Genomic DNA, 20632 nt, shown 5'->3' on the forward strand with positions numbered 1-20632 from the left:
ACCCACTCCTCATTTCCTACCACGATGTTTGTACACTGGTGGACAAAGTACATATCATCCATGACTTTATTATAGATATTGGTATTGGCTGAAATTTCATTTGCAGCTTACGATATAACTTAACAAAACCTCACTGTGTGGTTGTACTTTATGCTACCTGCCTTGCCTAGACTTTAGTGGTAGTTGTATGGCTTTTATCACCAAAACATATTGGTCTATTTCCCAACTCTCTAGCATCTTATTTCTAAAAGTCCTTGCTGTCAACTGCTTGCAAAACTCATCTCATTTCCCACCTTGGCTCCAAAATATACAAACTCCTTTCTCAGCCTCTGCACTGACCTGACTCCGATCCCTGATGACTTAACATCATCTTGCCCTCTCTTCTGCATTAATTGCCTGCCTGTCCTCTTTAAATGCCTCCCTCCCATGCTAACTCCCCTACCTGTATTTATGACCATCCTGTTGGCCTTGCTCCTCTCCATCATTGTAACCTCCTCCAGCCTTGTGTATTTTTAGTTTCCCTGACTCTGTTCCTTTGTGCATTCTTCCAGCTCATCTTTTGTGGCTATTTAGACTCCATGCTCTAGAATTCCCTTTCTAAAACTGTCCTTCTTGCCAGCTTTCTCCCTTTTTTAACATCCCCATTAAACCTATTTATTTGCTCAAACTTTTGGTCAGTGCTTGTATTATATTGTTATTTTACACAATATCTATTTTTTGATTGTGCCTATAAGGCAAGTATTTTCACCCAGAAGGTTTTACTATTTGAAAGGGTAGTAAAAGCAGAATTCCTCGAGTTATTTAAAAGGTATCTGGATATGCACTTGAAGTGCCTGTTGTTTGCTGGGCTACAGACTAACTGCTGTAAAGTGAGATTAGACTGCGTTGTTTGTTTTTCAGCTGGGGCAAATATAGTAGACCAAGTGCCCTCTTCCTGTGCCATAAACCTTCAATGATTCTAAGATTTTTGAATGTTTTTATTCAGTATGCACACCATATAAGTGCAAATAATTATTGCATTAGGAGTGTGAAATTTAGAGAAATGGATATTTGATCCTTTTAAATAGTGCTAATTGATCCTTCATGATATGTGGGGAAAATCGACGAAGATTGGGCAAATTGAATCAGGGCCATAGATGCCATTTGTTCTCCATTTTAAACTGTCTTTATTTTTAGGCAGTATTTTGCATAGATTTTTCCATTCAACAATAACGAAACAAAAATTTTCAGGTAGAGAGGTGAAGTTGGTTGGAGCATACAGATATCAATATTTCTCTGCAATACAAACTGAGGAGCTGAAATGTATAAAAATCAATGTGGTTGCAACAATTTTATGCAACCAATTTCCATAGGAATTCACATTAGAAAATTTAGCATAAAAATGTGACAAACTTGACTACAGGAAAACAAGGATTTCTGCATTTGGAAACAAAACTTTTAAAGTATTCTAGATGTAAGTTTACTGGAGAATATGATCTTTGTTGTATTCATTGTAAACCTGAAACATTAAAGCAATTATTTCACATTATATATTAATGTTATGAATTAAGACTGAATAGGTATTGTGTGGACGTAATTGGACAGTTCTGTGGTGTACTGTTATTTGGAAACTTGTTTCAACGGATCCACAGAGTCTTGTGCATATATATTGATTCTCCAGATTTATTTATATCTAGGTTTACAAATCTATCAGTGCAGTTAATTTTGATGCAGTTTATTCCCATTTTCAGTCATTTCTATTACTAATTTTTCCCTTCTTTATTCTAGCCCTGACGATATTGGCACATGTTGGTACATACTGTTATCTGGTTCTGTATTCATCAAAGAGTCCATGTTTCTTCCTAGAAGCAGGTATGTTCGCTGTAAACAAACGTTTACAAAATTCTAAGTAGATTAATGTTTTGTTAGCATTAGTTGCTTGATTATTGAATTTTATAATTATCCAAGTAAGAAGGCAACCATTTCCAACATGTGAAATACGTTATGTGCTTACAAGTTATTGTGTTTAAAATATTTGTATTACACTTGTGAATCTATGCTGGATTAATACAATAGTTAATCTCATGTCAAAGTTGTAACAGACTGAAAAATTAATAACTTGCTGTATGTATTACTGAAGACTCGTTCATTTAAATTAAATGATCTGAAAACTTAATTTTATAGAAGTAAAACACTTCTGATGTATTGGGACGAGCAATTGTTGAATCGCAACCCCAATGTAGTGTCACCCTATTCTCACCACTGTGTACCTCCATGGCATAATCTTGTCAATCTCCTCCTGGCGCAATTCATCTCATTCCCTACTGACTCTGTGGACTGTGCCAGCAGATCAGCTATTACCAGTCCTCTCCACATCTCCCTTCAGAATGTCAGCTTGGTTGTGTGAACAAGGTCTTTGACATCCATGACCTAATTGTATGGATACTTGTATGGACATCATGACCTTTGTGGGAATTTGGTTGGGATGTGATGCCACCTTTCCCTAACTGAAGCCTCCCCACATCTTCTGCCGCTGCCTCAAACAAATTTCTGCTGTGGCCTTCTTCATTACGCTCACCTTGTTCTGTTCCATAAAACCATAGAATCCCTACAGTGCAAAAAGAGACCATTCAGCCCAGTGGATCTGCACTGACCCTCAGAGCATCACACCCAGGCCCTCCCCTCACCCTACCCATGTAAACCCATGCATTTACCATAGCTAATCATCCTAATCTACACATCTTGACTTAAACAGTCACTCGAGACCAGAATCAAACCTTGGTCTCTGGTGCTATGAGGCAATAGTGTTAACCACTATGCCACCATGCTGCCCAACATGCCTGATGTGGCCTTCTTTTATTCACTTGTCTTGTTCCATCCCTCTTGCCTCTCCTTTGAAATCTTCATTTCTTACCACCCTTTCAAGTATCACATTTCTCACTAAAATTTCTTCCATCTGCTTTCCCCATTCTGCCTCTGTACTGACTGACTTCTCACCCTGAAATTTCTGCCGCTAACTCAATATATTTTGCCTCAGTTTTGAGTTCACTGTCTTTCTGCCCTCCCTGAGCTTCTCTCTCCTTGTGACCTAGCCTACACATAGCCAAGACCACCACTTTGACCTGATCATTTCATGAGACCTCTCATTAGACAGCAAAAGGCTAGCCTATTGGCAATTTGAAAGTGCAACTGTGAGAGAATTTGGGCAAGTTGCTTTCCAGAATTTGACACATCATGCTAATCATTTCTGTTCACTTCCTTTTATCCCTCTCCATTCACACTGCCCCCAACCTCACATTATTTTGAGTCAAATTCTTGAAAGCAACTTGCCAAAATTCTCTTACAGTTGCACTTTCAAATTGCCAATGGACTAGCCTTTAGCTGTCCAATCATGGTGGCCTGACTGTAGGTAGTTATGTGCTCAATCATACATTCCTCCCCACTCTTGAGGCCTTTGCTTCAGTGAAGTTCTTACGCTTCTTAACCTGGTTATTCATCCAATAAAGCTTCCTATATTGTGTCCTTAAATTCAGTAGACGTGGAATGGAAGGTTTATGGCTGACAACTAGTTTAGCCATTCAGCTGGATCACATAAGGCATGAGTTAGTCCTGGTATTCTCTGTTAAAAATGCTCACCATTCCACAATCAATCTGGAGTACAGAAGTGACCATGTTCTTCTCCTAAGTACCCTAGAATCATAGAATCCCAGACTGCAGAAAGAGGCCGTTGCAGGGCTTTTTGGTATTCAGCCTTTTAATGTATTACAACTTTGTTCCCTTTAAGTAGCTATACCAAGCCACTGAGTGTTTCATAACAGCTGTTTAATATGCAAGCTATAACAAGGACCCTGGGAGCCTGTTAGTGGCCTGCCAGAGTACAGAATTCAGGATTACACAAGCAGATATAGTTTCAGATTTGATTGCAAGTAATTGAAATATACCAGTCAAGGTGTAGGGTGTTATCTCTATCCACTCAACTATTGAATTGAATTGATTTATTATTGTCACATGTATTGGGATACAGTGAAAAGTATTGTTTCTTGCGAGCTGTTACAGACAAAACGTACCGTTCATAGAGTACATGGGGGAAGGAAAGGATAGGGTGCAGAATTATCGTTTGCAGTTACCGATAAGGTAAAGAGGATCATTCAAAAGTCTGATTAGGGTTTCACCGTATGTAAGATACAAATTTTAAAATCAATCACCACTGTTGCATGCCTACTTTATTGTAATATCCTATCAGTGTGATGTTTGAATATATTTAGTTTATTTATTAGTGTCTCAAGTTAGCTTACATTAACGTTGCAATGAAGTTACTGTAAAAAATCCCCTAGTTGCCACATTCCAGCATCTGTTCGAGTACACTGAGGGAGAGTTTAACATGGCCAGTGCAGCTAACCAGCATGTCTTTTGGACTGTGGGAGGAAGCCCATTCAGATACGGAGAGAACATGAAGACTCTGCACAGAGAACAATCCAAGCTGGGAATCAAACCCAGGTTCCTGGCACTGTGAGACTGTTGATACCAGTTATCCTTGACATCTCAGGTTCTGTCTCAATTTGTAGGTACCAGTTACCTCTCCCATGTCCAGATATTTGATTTAATGAATTATTTCAGATTAATGACCCTTATTAGATAAATGAACCTATATTCTATGGTTTCCTCCCTTGTAACCTGACGCTTATGTGGATTGGCTTTAATACAGACCTGTGGTTTCTGTCATAGCAGCTTATGAGATTTTTAAACTTGTATTATTATTAACCCTTTCAGAGGCCATTTGGCCCATCGAGTCTGCACCGACTCTGACAGAGCATCCCACCTAGACCTTATCCCCATAACCCCACTAATCCCCCTAATCTACACATCTTGGTACACTAACGGGTAATTTAGCATGGCCAATCTATCTAACCTGCACATTTTTGGATTGTGGGAGGAAAGTGGATCACTCAGTGGAAATCTGCAGATGGATTTGAGCCTGGATCCCTGGTGTTGTGAGGCAACAGTGTCAACCACTGTGCCACCATGCCACTCTTAGTATTCCATCTGTTTTCATAAGCCATTCTCCTCAGCATTCCCTACCCTTGTCTCCAGCAATGAACTACTTGCCTTGATGATTGACCATCTGTTCAGCTGTCTGCCTCTGTACCTGTCACTTTTCTCTCTTCCCTTAGCCCACTAAATCAAACTTCAACCAGTTATTTCTGTACCTTAGCTTTGAACTTGAATCTTTCTGCAGTTTCTCACAAGTGTCTCCTCCCAGCTTCTCCAAGCTCATCACAAGCTCTCACTCAGTAGGCCTATTCTCCTCAAACCCCTGACCACCCAGTTTCCCCTCCTAGCTCCATTTTAGCTAATGGTATTAATGATTCCTTCTCCTTGGGTACTGTCTACCACCTTTACAATTTTCTGTCATAACACCTCCCTGCCACCCCACTGAAAGATAACCATGACCCCTCTAGCTTTGCAAAACCCAGCTCTATCTCTAACCTTGCTTTTCTCTCCGAAATCCCTGGATGTGTTATCTCCTCCCAAATCCATACCCATCCAAAACACTGCTTGAACCTGTCTAACTAGATTTCCATCAATGAACATGAATAGTCCTTTCCAAAGTCGCAGATGACATCCTATTGAGGAGATTGTTAGCGTGGAAATTATTCCTACCATCCTTCATGACTGGCCTATTGTCTTAGATGAGGTTCGTAGATCATAGAGCAGGAGGCCATTTGGCCCATTGAGCCTGCACCGACAACAATCCCACCCAGGCTCTATCCCTGTAACCCCACATGTTTACCCTGCTTACTGGGGTCAATTTATCTTGGCCTATCAACTTAACCTGCACATCTTTGGACCGTGGGAGCACCCAGAGGAAACTCATGCAGGCGCAGGGAATGTGCAAACTCCACACGTAGTCACCCGAGGCCAAAATTGTACCTGGATCCCTGGTGCTGTGAGGTAGCAGTGCTGTGCCAGCGTGCTGTCTTTGTTAACCTATGTCATCCTTCCCTAAGCAAAACTCTGACGAAAGGTCATCTTGAAATGTTGGCTCTATTTTCTCTCCACAGCTGCTGTCAAACCTGCAGAGTATCTCCATTATTTACTGTTTTCATTTCTGACCAAAATATTACCAGCTTCATTGTGATTTTCCTGATTTCTGTTCTGCTTTTATAGCTATATTTGCTGTGTTGATCCCTGCGCTGTATTGGTTGGGCCTGGTCTTCTTGAATTTTGCACTTTACTGTTTCAAAACCATTCATGGTTCATCCCTGTGGTGCTGCACTATTTCCATTGCAGTGTGCTCCAAGCTTCAGTGATTCACATATGCTTTCATTAATTTTCACCCTTGAAAGTGGGAGAAAGAAGAATGGGACAATGGACTATTCAAAAACATGTGGTAAGCTTATGGAGGGAAAGAGGAAGATAAATGATCTTCGTCAGCCACCTTTGCTTGTTAATGTAGAGAAAGTTTAAGGGATAGTCAAGATAGCAGTTCAAAATAGTGAGTATTTTGATGAAATGAATGGTGAGAATTTATTTCTCTTGATGAGAAGATACCAATTTAAGATGATTGGGGAAAAACAAAGGGAAAATGAGATTTAATTTTATGTAGTAAGATGTTACATTTTGGAATTCGTTTCCTGAAAGATGTTGGAAGCAGGTTGCCATAACTTTCAAAAGGGGATTTGGACATATGCTTAAAAGAAAGAAATTTGCAGGGCTATGGGAAAAGAGCGATGGAGTCTTAATTGGATAGCTCTTTCAGAGGATCAGTGTAGTCATGATGTACATCAAAGTGTTTTTTTTTCAAATGCTATTAGAGTTTTTATCTCTATTACTCCTCCATGCTCTGGGTGAGGAAAAAAGTTCTCTTCAGTTCCCTTTTAATCACTTGCCAATTACTTTAAATTTATATCCTTTTGTTATTGATCTCTCTGCAAAGGGAAATAGATCCTTTTAATCCACTTTATCCAGGCCCATCATAATTTGGCACTCTTCGTTTAAATCTCCCCTTAGTTCTTTGTTCCAGAGAAAACAACACCAGCCTATTCAATCTTCCCTCATAGCTGAAATTCCTAAGTCCTGGCAATATCATTGTAAATCTCTTCTGTACCTTTAGTGCTATCACATCCTGTGCCTAATCTGGTGAGCAGACTCCAAGCAGTGGCTCAACTAGTGTTTTACGCAGTTTTAGCATAATTTCTCTGCTCTTATATTCTGTTCCTTTGCTAATAAAATTAAGTATTCTGTATGCTTTGACACCTTATTTACCTATCATGTCACATTCAGTGATCTGCAAACATGTACTCCAAGATCTTTTCTCTCAACAGTTCTCAGTATACTTCCATTCACTGCATATACCCTTGCTTTGTTTGTTCTCCCTAAAAGTGTTGCCTAACACTTCTCCATTTGCAATCTTTCTCCCATCTGGCCAGTTCATAACCTCAACAAATGTTTGTATCATCTTCCAACTTCTTAATCATGCCCCCTGCATTTTGGTACAAACAGTTGATGAGTGCCACAAGGGGTTGAATACTAAGCCCTGCAGAACCTCACTGGAAACAGCCTTCCATTTGTCTAAATAATGACTAATCCTGTCCCCGAGAATACTTTGGCACTAAAAGTGATCATGATACAAATGAATTCAGTGTTAAATTGGAGAGTCTGTAACTTAAAACTAGTTACACATGAATAAGGAGAGGGCTGGCTCAGGTTGTATGATAAATAGAATAAAAGATCTGGTCCTAAATGAACAATGGGAAAACATTTGAATCATTTATTTAAATTTTAACAAAAATATGTTTCATTTATAAAAATACTAACAAGAAAGATTAACCTGTAACTTACTAGGAAAGTTGAGGATCATATTAGATTAATAGTTGCGATGAACAGTAGTAAGCCCAGGATTGGGAGAATTTTAGAAACCAGCAAAGGATGACCAGTAAAAAAGACAACATGAGTGTGAACTATCGAGAGATATTAAAATGGAATTGTAAGAGTTTTTACAAGTATGTATTAAGTAAACATTGGTTTCTTGGAAGCAGAGACAGGAGAAATTTCCCCTCAGAAATGGCAAAGCTGAATAAATAAGACCATAAGACACAGGAGCAGAATTAGGCCACGGGCCATCGAGTCTACTCCACCATTCAATTGTGGTTGATACTTTTCTCATCCCCGTTCTCCTGCCTTTTTCCCCATAACCCCATAATTTTATTAATCAAAAATCTATCTGTCTCTGTCTTAAAGACATTCAATGACCTGGCCTCCACAGCCTTCTGTGGCAAAGAGTTGCACAGATTCACCACTCTGACTGAAGAAATTCTTCCTCATCTCTGTGTTAAAGGATTGTCCCTTCAGCCTGGGGTTGTACCCTCTGGTTCTAGTTTTTCCTACTAGTGGAAATATCCTCTCTATGTTCACTCTATTCAGGCCTCGCAGTATCCTGAAAGTTTCAATAAGATCCCCCCGTCCCCTGTCATCCTTCTAAACCCCAACGAGTACAGATCCAGAGTCCTCAACTGTTCCTCATGCAATGAGCCCTTCATTCCAGGGATCATTCTTCCGAACTTCCTCTGGACCCTTTCCAAGGCAAGCACATCCTTCCTTAAATATGGCGTCCAAAACTGCTCACGGTACTCCAAATGGGGTCTGACCAGTGTCTTATGCAGCCTTATAAGTACATCACTTGTATTCTACCTAACATTGCATTTGCCTTCCTAATTACCGACTGAACCTGCAGGTTAACCTTAAGAGAATCTGGGACAATGACTCCCAGGTCCCTGAGTGTTTCTGATTTCCTAAGCATTTTCCCATTTAAAAAATAGTCTAAGCCTCCTTTCCTCTTTCCAAAGTGCATAACCTCACACTTTTCCACATTGTATTCATTTGCCACTTCTTTATCCACTCTCCTAACCTTTCCAAGTCCTTAAGCAGCCCCCCTTCTTCCTCAATACTGCCTGTCTCTCTACATATCTTTGTATTATCTGCAAACTTAGCAACAGTGCCTTCAGTTCCTCCCTCCAAATCATTAATGTATGTTGTGAAAAATTATGGTCCCAACACTGACCCCTGAGGCACACCACTAGTCACCAGCTGCCATTCTGAAAAAGACCCCTTTATCCGCACTCTGCCTTCTGCCAGTCAGCCAATCCTCTATCCATGCCAAGATCTTACCCTTAACACCATGGACACTTAACTTGTTTAACAGTCTCCTATGTAGCACCTTGTCAAAGGCCTTTTGGAAATCTAAATAAATCACGTCCACTGGTCCAAATGTTTGGTGTTTGACTTTACAGCAGAAGACACAAATTAATACCAAGAATAAAATATATCCAAGGGCTAATGAGAAATTAGAAACATATATAATCAGTAGGAAAACCATTGTAGAAGCTTGTGAGAATAAAAGCCAATACTCAGGACCTGATGGTTGACACCTTGGCTTTCAAAAGTGGTAGCTGCAGAATTTGGGATGCAATCCGGACATGATCTTCCAAACTTCCTTAGGTTCTAGGATGGTCTTAGTGGATTGGATTCTGGCATTAACTTTGAGAGTATTGCACTAATTTAAAAACTATTAAATGATGGTGATAACAAGTTTGAAGCTCATTATAACTCTGAGTTCCTGTGATAACATGGCCCCTTTAAGGGGCAATCTTTGCAGGCCATGTGATTGGGCTGGATCCTATGGAACAGAAGTACAGGAGGCCGGGCCAGTTGGAAGTTCAGATGCAGGCAGGGAGGATAAGGGAATAGACCTGTGCAATGTTTCTGTCAGACACTTTAGTGTAAATAGTTATCATGGTTTAATAAACATTTTTTGTTGGTTGGAGACACATTGATTCGCCCCCTGTTATTACACTGGCAATGAGGAAAATCTGTCAGTCATCGGGTGATTGCAGTTAGAGGGGAAGGGGAGTGAATGTTGAAACCAAAAAGAAAAAGGTATAGACACCCTTAAAATGCCTTAAGAAGTTAGAACCATTTAACCCAGAAGTTGAGAGCTGAGAGGAATATATCAAAAGGTTGGGTCACTTCTTTGCAGCTAACAAAAGAGGAAAAGCAAAAAGATGTACTGCTTTCAGTCTATGGTCCACAAAATTGCAGCCCGCTAAGGAGCCTAACATCATCTAAATCTCCAGACACATAGTTTTTCAATCAAACAGTGGGACTGGTCAAAGACCATTTTAACACCCCGCCCAACCTTCCATCATCGTGTTGCAGTATGAGCTTCATTCTGCCATGAGGGAACCAGGGGAAAGGTCTCCAGGTTCGTGGCCCAACTGCGATGTTTAGCAGTGTACTGCAAATTCGATCCAGCTTTGTGAGCCTGTTCATCCTGCATAGAGACTGATCTGCAGGATGAACAGGCCCACAACACAAAAATAGCTGTTGGCTGAAATTAAAATCTCTTTGGAAAAAGCCTAGAGGTGTCCTGGTGCCTGAATGCACTAAGCAACGTGCGAGTGAATTACAAGCCATGCCCGACAAGTTTATCTATTAGTGTCACAATTAGGCTTATGTTGACACTGCAGTGAAGTTACTGTGAAACATGGTGAACCGTTTGTGGTTGAGAAGTAGCTGTTGCAAGGACCAGCCCACGTGAGGACATAGCACAGTCCAAGGGCATTTAGTATAGCACCAGAAACGGAAGCATGTTTTCGATTTGGGGAGAGCACTCCCAGGAGACATGCTGGTGCAAAAACTTGCTGCGAGGAAAGGAGTTATTTGGAGGCTTGGTGCAGAGCAAAACAGGCTTTTCAGAACATACAAAATAAACAATGGTTAAGGCAACACCATTAAATCAACTGTTCGAGGAACCCAGTAAAGGATCTGAAAGTTGTATGTTAAACCAACTTCAACTCAACAGCATATCACCTGTTGAGAATGTCCTTATTGTCAACCAGATTCCTGAAAGTGCAGGTTGGCACACTGAAGCTGCGGCCATAGTCATAATTGAACAAGCATTCAGATACCTGCAGAAAGGGTTGCAACCGTTATGTTTGAGTTATTCAAAGGCCATTTTCTCCACCTTTGTTAGAGAGATGCTGAAGACATTTGGGACAGCTGCAGTACTGTACACTATAGCAACCAGACTAGTTACTAGTTCTGGTGATGAGGGTCAGAGACCTTGTCTCATGGGTTGAGATTGGTTGAACCAGATAAAATTGGATTGGCTGGAGATATTGAAAGCCTGAATGGAGGTTTTCAAGCGCTCCTGAGCAGGTGTTTTTCAGATGGAACAAGGTTGAATAAGAGCTAAACTAAGATCTATTTGAACCTTGAGGCTAAGTTCTTTTGAACCCAGTGCTTCATGCGCTCCACCAAAGTGGAAGTAGAGTTGAAAGATTGGAAGACTTGGATGTCATCACAACCAGTGCAGTTTTCTGAATAAGCTGCAACCATAGTCTCCATTTTGAAGCCAGATTGCACTGAGAACCTGTGGAGACTGCAAGTTAACTGTGAACTGAAGAGCCCACGCAAATATCCCATTCCGAGGATAGAGCACCTATATGCAAAATTAGCAGGAGGCCATAATGACACCAAATTATTATTTATTAATGTCACGAGTAGGCACTATGAAAATCCCCTAATTGTCACATTCCAGTGTCTGTTCGGGTACACTGAGGGAGAATTTAGTGTGGCCAATATACCTAACCATGTCTTTCGGACTGGGGGAGGAAATTGGAGCACCCAGAGGAAATCCACACACACACAGGGAGAATGTGCAGACTTTTCACAGACAGTGACCCAAGCCAGGAATCAAATCTGGGTCCCTGATTCTGTGAGGCAGCAGTGCTAATCATTGTATCAGTTTGAGTCATGCATACATACCAATAGCCTGAGTTGGATGAAGATTCCCAAAGGTGGTCACCATTAACACCCATAAAAGGTTTTATCAATGTACTCGATTGCCATTTGGTGCCTTGTCAGTCTGCATCATCTTCCTCCATGGAAATACAAAGAACCCTGAAAGTGTTGGTACACTTGGATAATGTCCTAGTTACAGGAGCACCCCCGAGGAGCATGGGGCAAACCTAGAAGACGTCCTTAAAAAGATTAAAAAAAAGCGGGCATCCACTTCAGATGCAATAAATGCACCTTTCAACTGGATGGAGTTATGTACTTCAGTTTCAAGATAGATGCCAAGAGGTTGCATCCTCATAAAGACAAGGTGAAAATTATCAAAGTAGTACCACAGCCTAGCAATGTGACAGAGTTGAAGTCCTTCCTAGGGATGGTTAATTATTATGGGAGGTTCCGAACACAATGTGTACACCACTCTGGCTCCATTACACCAGCTTCTGAAGAAGCATCAACGATGGAAATGGGGAATGATTCTTGCTGAAGTAAATCAAGTCTTAAAGTTGCCAGCACTATGTGTACATTTTGATCCAACCAAACTGATGTTGTTGCCTGTGACACATCGTGGGAGCCGTCCTTTCCCACAAGATGCCAGGCAGAATAGTGAGGCCAACTGCATTCTCATCAAGAATCTTATCCAATGCTGAATAGAAATATCGTCAAAATGATAGAGAACCTCGTGGTTATCTATGCTGTGCAGAAGTTTCACCTGTATGTATGTTATGTATATGGTAGGCACTTCACCATTGTATCGGATCAAAAGTTGGTGTTATTCTGAGAGGACTGTTTCTGCGAGGGTACAAAGATGGGCCTTACTGTTGAATGCTTTCTAGCATAGATAGGGGATGCAAATTTCAAATGTGGATGCAAACTATACTGTCACCACCTGTTCCACAGGAAATAGTGTTGATGTTGCACTTTCTAGATACATTGCCAGTCTTAGCTGTCCATATAAGTTCTGGACCGAGAGGGATCTGTTGCTCTCCAAAGTTCAGAAGATGGTCTCAAAGGTTGGTTCAATGACGAGTTGTAGCAGACCAGACTTGTTCTGTTCTCTAAGACAGAGATAATGTGAGGATGGCATGTTATTATGGCGGGGTTGTGTTATAATGGCACCCCAAGGGTGATGACTTTTAATACAGAAGTTGCATGATGCACACACTGGGCTGAGCAGTGCCCGAAGTTATGTCTGGTGGCCTGGCATAGACAAGAAGATTGAAAGAATGACCAGCCACTGTCCAAGTTGTCAGACCCAGCAGTCATAACCAGCAAATATGCATCTATGGGAATGGATGGGCAGGCCATAGTCGCAATTGCACGTAGCTGTCGCTGGACTGTTCAAGAGGCATAAGTTCCTCATTGTGACTGATGCACATTCAAAATGGCTACATGTCCCGCTAATTAACTCTACCACAGTCGCAGCTGTCATCAATAGACTGCAAGCAGATCTTTGCCATCCGTGGCATTTCTGAGGTGTTAGTGTCTAACAATGGCACAGTATTTATAGCTGAGGGAGTTCTGCCAGCTTGTCGGGTCAAATGCTATACGCCACATTCAATCAGCCCCTTACCACCCAACCTAAAATGATCTGGCAGAGTGAGATGTATAAACATTTTAAAGCTTCAGTGAAAAAGGAAGCTTGGAGTCCACTGACTTAGCACTTGGCAAGTTTATAACACTATAAAACACTATGCTGGATGCTACCAGTGGGGTTACACCTGCTGAATTATTAACAGCATGATGCCTATGAACCCACTTGGATTTTCTGCCTCCAGATTTGTCAGGGAGGGTGGTGGCTAGACAAGCCTCCCAGCAAGAACACCATGACTTGGTTGGCAACTTAGTCATGGTTAGAAACTATGGTGGTGTACCAGTTTTGTAATTGTTGGAAGTACAAGATTGCCGTATGAAAAACCATGTGGATCATTAAGGGAGAGAGCTGGGCCTGATCCAGAGGGCTAACAGTTGTGTCCCTCTGCGGATTCATATGTACCAGCTACACAACCAGGGATATCTGCGGACATTGTGGAGCCATAGCAGCAGCAGTAGCTGAAGAGGAAGAAGACACCAGGAAGCTGTCAATCCTGAGCTGATGAGTTTGTCTTTTGCTTCTGCCAGACAGGGATCCTTGGCTGCTGAAGGATCCACTTCTGAGTTGTGGCATTCTGCAAGAGTCCAGAAGTCGCCAGACCGATTTGATTCTGAATGCTTATGTTCTTATGAATGGACTCTTTTTTTGATGTCCCTGATATGATATTGTGTCTGGCTATATGTAATGGTGTTTCTGTTTTGTTTGGACTCATTGATGGACTCGAGAGTCAGAAGGGAAGAAGTGCAGTAACATGGCCCCTTTAAAGATTGATCCTTTGTGGGCCCCATGGTCCCCTATGAAACGGAAGTGCTGGAAGCTGGGCCAATTGGGAGTGAGAGTGTGTGTCCTGGTGAAGGGAGTGGGTGTTCAGTTGGAGCTGGGGAGGATAAGAGAGCAGAACTGTGTGATGTTTCTGTCAGACCCTCGAGTGTAAACAGTTATTATAGTTTAATAAACCTCTTTTGTTGTTGGAACCATATTAAGTCACCTGCAGTTATTACAGTCCCTGTAAAATATTTTCAGAAGTACCATGCTGTTAAGTATAAAATTGACAATTGATGCCACATCGTTGCATATCAGTTGTGAACAGTATAGCAATATAGAAATTGAACGTGAAGATGAATTCCGTTTCTCTGATACAAGAGAATTCTGGATTACTAGAATGAAAAACTTATGCAAAGTTTATTGTTGGATTTTGAATCACCTTCCAGTTGTTTTATAAATTCTTTTGGAGCAATGGATTTCAAATGTTTTCACTGAAGCGTGTTGTCTGAAACATTATTGCAATGTGCCCTTTAAGTCAAAGGGCATGAACTACTTTGCCTTTTAGCACATGCTGAGAGTGCTTCTAGATCTCAGAACACTCTCCAGATGTTGGTGGCTTAGCTGCTTAACTGTTTTTCTATATGATACTAGGAATCTATTTTTTCCCTAAAGTTTGATACTACTGTACAAAATAGTATTGCATACATGCAAACACATGTAATATGCACTTTTTCCTCTTGAAAAACACCAACTGCTCTAGTATCTAGCCAGTAATGCAGTGTAAATTGTTGCACTTAGAATGATGAAATCTAACAGGTTTTTTCTTTGTAATTTGTAGATAAGCACCCCGTTTTCATGAATACCTGGGCTTTGATTCTTCTCAATAAAATGATGTTATTTATTAAACATTGTACACATTTATTCAAATGCTTTGGGAGAAGATTAGTTCTATAATACAAAAGTGATTCAAATAGTTATAGCTTATGAAATGTTAATATAAAGTGCAAGACTGTAACAATCATATATGTCATTAAAAAAAATCCTAATTTGCTATGGAGAAAATCGCACTTATGCCATTGTTCAGATAGAACTGATACATGGTTCATGTAACCTGCTTGCTTTTTTTAAATTTAGTTTACACCATTTTTCTTTCATAGTAAAATTTGTTGTCAGATCAGAAACTTCAAAGTGTTGTATGGAGCCTGCCTGAATCATAAGTTTTGCATCTTGAATTTGGCTAGGATAAGTATGGTAGATTTCACTTCAGGTATGATTTCAGTGACCTCCTAAGGAGCTTTTGTCAAACAAAGTTTATTTAGGAATGTTGTTGACATGTTTAGTAAGAAAATGAGCAAGAACTTTTATCAAACAAAAAACCAAAACAACCACTATAATGTATATAATCCTTAACAAGTATATCTAATATGTTCCAATCAAAACCAAAACCTTCCATCGACAAAATGCTTTAAACAGGTACAAAACAGCAAAACCTAATGCTCACGTGATATTGGAAATGGAGTCTTTTGGTTGAAGTCTGTAGTCCTCTGGGTTCACTCAGAACAGGTTGAAGTCAAAACAGCTTCTCAGAACCCCAGGAACAGACTTTGGTTAAACCAATTACTGTGGATTCTTTACTACAGGAAGGTAAGACCTTTCTTTCAGATAACCAGCAGAATTTCCAAATAGGGAGAGAAAACACTTCTTTTTAGCTTGCCGTCCTTTCTAAAACTAAACTAATTCAGAACAGAAAATGGAAGAACTCACGCCACCTGATCCTCAGAGTTATAAAAATTGCAAAGTAAATACAAACAACTCCCATCCAAGCCACTTTAAGGAACAAAAAAAAATTTGGTACTCTGCCCAGCAACAATAATGATATCAGCTGAGGCTTTGAGCTGCAGAAATCATGATTTAAAAAAAAACTTTTTAAAGGTACACTAATGTCATATTGTCTAATTATATGATTCAGAATGAGATGTGGCATGCCATGAAACTTAAAATATTATGTCACATGTACATGTGGATTCAGTATTTATCTCTGCATTGTCTCACATGGTTACAATGTCAGATTTGATTTGTGCTCATCTCATTGAACTAGGCCTTCATTTAGTTACTGAAAAATCATTAAAAGACACTTGCAGTATATTCTGCTTTTGCCTAGTGTTGTTTTGCTCCTTTATTTTGACATTTCACAGTGGAGCAGCTTCATTGAGCTCTCAGTGCCATCAACTGGTTTCGGATGGAATTGAATATATGGTTGAAAAAGAGAAATTTGTCAGGCTATAGGATAAAATTGGGGAATGTCTAATGAGATAGGCCTTTGAGAGAGCTGGCAGAAACAAAATGAGCTTAATGACTTCATTCTGTATGATTCCATGATCATCCTCAACTTGCATAACACAAGTATAATTTTGTAATTGCATTGAAATGAACCTTGCTCTCCAGTTTTGATTACCAGTCATACTCAGTATTGCAATAGAAATTAAACAATTCTGAAAATTTTAAGATCATAAGATATAGAAACAGTAGTAGGCTGTTTGGCCCCTTGAGCTTGTTCTGACATTGATTGTCATTGCTGTCCTGACATATCCCACTTTACTGCCTTTCCCTGAAACCCTTGATTCCTTTACCAATCAAAAATCTATCTATCTCAGCTTTAAATACGGGACTCTGCCCCTACAACTCTTTTTGGAACTCTGAAGACTCTCAACCTTCTGAGAGAAGAAATCCCTCCTCATCTCAGTCTTAAATTGGCGCCCCCTTATTTTGAGATTATGCCCTCTGATCCTAGACTCTCCCATGAGGGAAAACATCCTCTTTGCATTTATCCTGTCAAATCCCTTAAGAATCCAATATGTTTCAATGAGATCACCTGTCATTCTTCTAAATTCCAATGAATAGAGTCCCAACCAGTTTGACCTTTCCTTGGATGTCAATCCCTCCATACAGGAGAACATCCTAGTGAACCTTTTCTAAAATGCCTCCAATTAAATAATATCTATGCTTTAAAAAAAGGGGTCAATGCTGCTCACAGTACTCCAGATGTGGTCTCACAAGTGCTTTGCAGAGTTGCAGCAAGACTTCCTTGCTCCTATACTCCAACCTTCTTGAAATAAGGGCCAATATTCTATTAGCATACCTGATGCATCTTTGTGCTTGGTTTCTGTGTTTCATGCACAAGTGCTCCCAAAGTCCTTTTATGTGCAGCTTTCTGCAGTTTCTTTCAACTTAAATAACACTCAGTCTTTGTTCTCCCTTCCAAAATGAACAACTTCACATTTTCCCATATTATACTCCATTTGCCACCTTTTTGCCCACTTAATTAACCTATCAGTATCTCACTGGAAATTGTTACTATCCTTCTTGCAACTTGCCTTTCCATCTACTTTTGTGTTGCTTGCAAATTTGGCTATAGTACATTCACTTCCTTCCTCCAAGTCTTTAAATATATATTGTAAATAGTTGTGGCCCCAGCACTGATTCCTGTGGAACTCCACTGGTTACAGGTTGCCAATCTGAAAAAGAAGTCCTTATTTCTACTAGCAAAGGATAGCAAGTTTTATAAATCCACATTTTGGGCATCTAGACTTATTGGATAAGTTGGAAAAGAATTAAATGTGCAGTTGAAATGGTGGGCAAAATTTCATACATGCTTAGCTATAGGAAAGTCATAGATATATGCACATATGTGGATTTATGGTTTCCTTGTATCTAGTACGCGGCAGTAATCGTCGACTGAAGATTGTTTGCTCTCAGTTCAATGGATATGTTTCTGAATTTCTTTCACATGAATTGCAGCTGATGGTAATTTGAAAGGACTAAAAGTAGCACTTAAAAATATATATATTGCTTTAGGAAAGAAAATTTCTAGTGATTTCAGTACTTACGTTGTGGTGATGGCAAGGAGTTAGAAATGCTATCTTTAAGGAGATTTAAATTCAAACCCTAACTGCTTTTTCTAACCAAAGCTTGTTTCTCCTCCTCAAAGGACTTGAGCAGTTACCATATTGAATTGAGAACAATGTTCTAATTTTCCTTTGCTCTGGGTAACCCATTTGTTCCATTGCACAGCCCCTTTAAAATTACTGCACAACTCCTAATGCGTGCATCTTAAAAACATAGCTGCCTGTGTACATCCTGCTCATCCCCTGTGCTGCACAATTCCAATTGCTGCATAATCACGCACCCACACAGTTTAGAGGCAACATTGGCTGAGACCTTTTGAGATAAACACCAAATAAGGCTTTCCTTGCTTTATGAATGTGAAAGTTTAAACAAAAGACACTTGCGTCTCATGGCCACTTGTGTTGGATGGAATTTTTGTTAATAACTAAGATAAATAATTTTGTGGCTCTTACTGATTGCATTGCACATTCTAACTGAGTCTTCTGTAACCAGGAACTTCAGTTTTAGAAAGATGAAGAACAAATCATGTTATGTTGTGATTATTTGGCCCAAATGCAATGATTACGAATCAAACTGATCAAGGCCGAAAGTTAAATTTAACAGCCCCCTTCATCACCGGCAAACTTCGGGTGCTCGATGTAAAATCCCCACCATCAACATTCCCCAGCAGCCCACTGTGACAGTTAAAAATTCTACAGAATGTACTGCAGCAATTCACTAAGATTTCTTTAAGAGCACCACCATGATGGACAAAGAGCAGCCGTATCATGGACATGCATCACCTCTAAGAGCGCTTCCAAATCGCATAGTATCCTGACATAGAAGTATGCAGCCATTCCTTCATTGTTCTTGGTCAAATTGGTGCAATGACCTAATTACCACACTGTGGGAGAAAATACCCTTCCCCCCCTCTTCCTCCTGGAAACATAAGTCTGTTTGAGCAACTGGGGTTGGGAGGGGAGGGGAGGGGATAGGGCATCTTGGTGAAGGGGAGGCCCATGCATCCCTCGTGAGATCTGGAGGAGAACTCCTCCACTTGGCTAACAGAGAAACTTGAAATATAACTTCAAAATTTATCCATTGGTCTTTTTCTGGTCCAGTTTTGGATTCTGCAAGGGGAACTGATACAACTGCCCCATCTTTGGCCTCAGGTTGAAATTGCAGATCAGTTCTTGATGACATAATTGGACCAATTTTAAGGGGCGGCTTGACAAATACTTAAATTGGTAAAGGAAATAGAGGGATATGTTCCCTGGAGGGTAGGGGTTTGAGTTCAGACGGGCAGCATGGTCGGTGCAGGCTAAGAGGGACTGATTCTTGGAGGCCCTGAGCTGTAATTTTCTTTGTTCTTCTTCAATTCTGTGCATTTAAAACAAGTTGATACTTTCTTGTAAATGCCCTGCTAGCCTGCTTGTCAAGCGGTAATATCTGGGCATAGCAAGAGGAGGCGGCATCAGTGGCAACAAATGGCTTGCCTTACTTTAACCACACCCTATCTTGTTTCCTCCTGACAAGGACCACTAAATTGGGTGTCATCAAATCCAGTCCAGTTGCAAACTGTCACTTCACTATTAGAATGTGAAATTTCCCCATGGATGCCGTCTCACGTTGTTCAGGCTTGACACCTCATGATGTATAATAGCAATCAAAACCAAGCATTGAGAACGTGGTCAAGGGAATCCGTTAGATCTGCTGTGTAAATTTATGTTGAAACATTTTTTTAATGGCCTCAATTTCAAACACAATCAACCCTTAACATAACTTGCCGGTTACTGATTGCATACTGCACCTACTTATCTCGCATCAATTGTGCAGTGTAATATCACGCTTAAAATGTTGTTGCATTTTAGCTTTTCAAAAAAATTCTTTGATGGAATATCACTAGCAAAGCCCAATATTAATTGCCCTAGAGAAGGTGGTGGCAAGCCATCTTTTTGAACCAACTGATGGGATAGTCCTCCCATTCGTTTGCTGTCCTTGTCCTTCCAGATGGTAGAGCTTGCAGTTTTAAAAAATGTTATCGAAGAAGTTTTGGTGAGATGCTGCAATGCAACTGATGACACCAAGGGACATAGGGGTAGTGGGAAAATGACAGAAGTACAAAGAACAACCCAGCACGGGAAACAGGCCCTTCGGCCCAACGAGCCCGCGCCGCCATTTCAACAAGCATTTTCCTACACCTACCCTGGCCTGTGTGTATGTGAATTGTACCCCTAATGTAGCCAGATTCAGGGGAGACATGATCTGTTTGAACAGTGGCACAAACTCAACAGGATGAATTGCCTATCCTACTGTCATGTAGATAGTTCACACTGCTTTCGTTGTGTACCAATATTGGAATATCCAAAGGCTGTTGATCAAGCGGGCTACTTTGTCCTGGGTGATGTTGAATTCTTGAGTGATGTTGGAGTTGCATTTATCCAGATTAGAGAAGAGTATTCCATTACTCTTGAATATAAAAGTAGGGAGGTCTTGCTGCAGCTGTATAGGGCATTGGTGAGGCCGCAGCTGGAGTACTGTGTGCAGTTTTGGGCG

At 40.5% G+C, this 20632-nt stretch overlaps 1 protein-coding gene across 6 annotated transcripts in view; it reads left to right on the forward strand.

Moving 5' to 3' along the window:
• The window catches only part of rapgef2b (Rap guanine nucleotide exchange factor 2b), a 438644-nt gene that overhangs the window by 142813 nt on the left and 275199 nt on the right, over window positions 1-20632 (forward strand). For all 6 annotated transcript variants that reach the window (XM_080193478.1, XM_080193477.1, XM_080193480.1 and 3 more), the window contains exon 4: window positions 1768-1851. In XM_080193478.1, the coding sequence (XP_080049604.1) occupies window positions 1768-1851 (84 nt within the window). The remainder of the gene's footprint in view (window positions 1-1767; window positions 1852-20632) is intronic.

Source organism: Carcharhinus amblyrhynchos, chromosome 1 (genome assembly GCF_965287045.1).
Source record: "Carcharhinus amblyrhynchos chromosome 1, sCarAmb.v2.hapA, whole genome shotgun sequence".
In the NCBI taxonomy this organism is placed as follows: domain Eukaryota; kingdom Metazoa; phylum Chordata; class Chondrichthyes; order Carcharhiniformes; family Carcharhinidae; genus Carcharhinus; species Carcharhinus amblyrhynchos.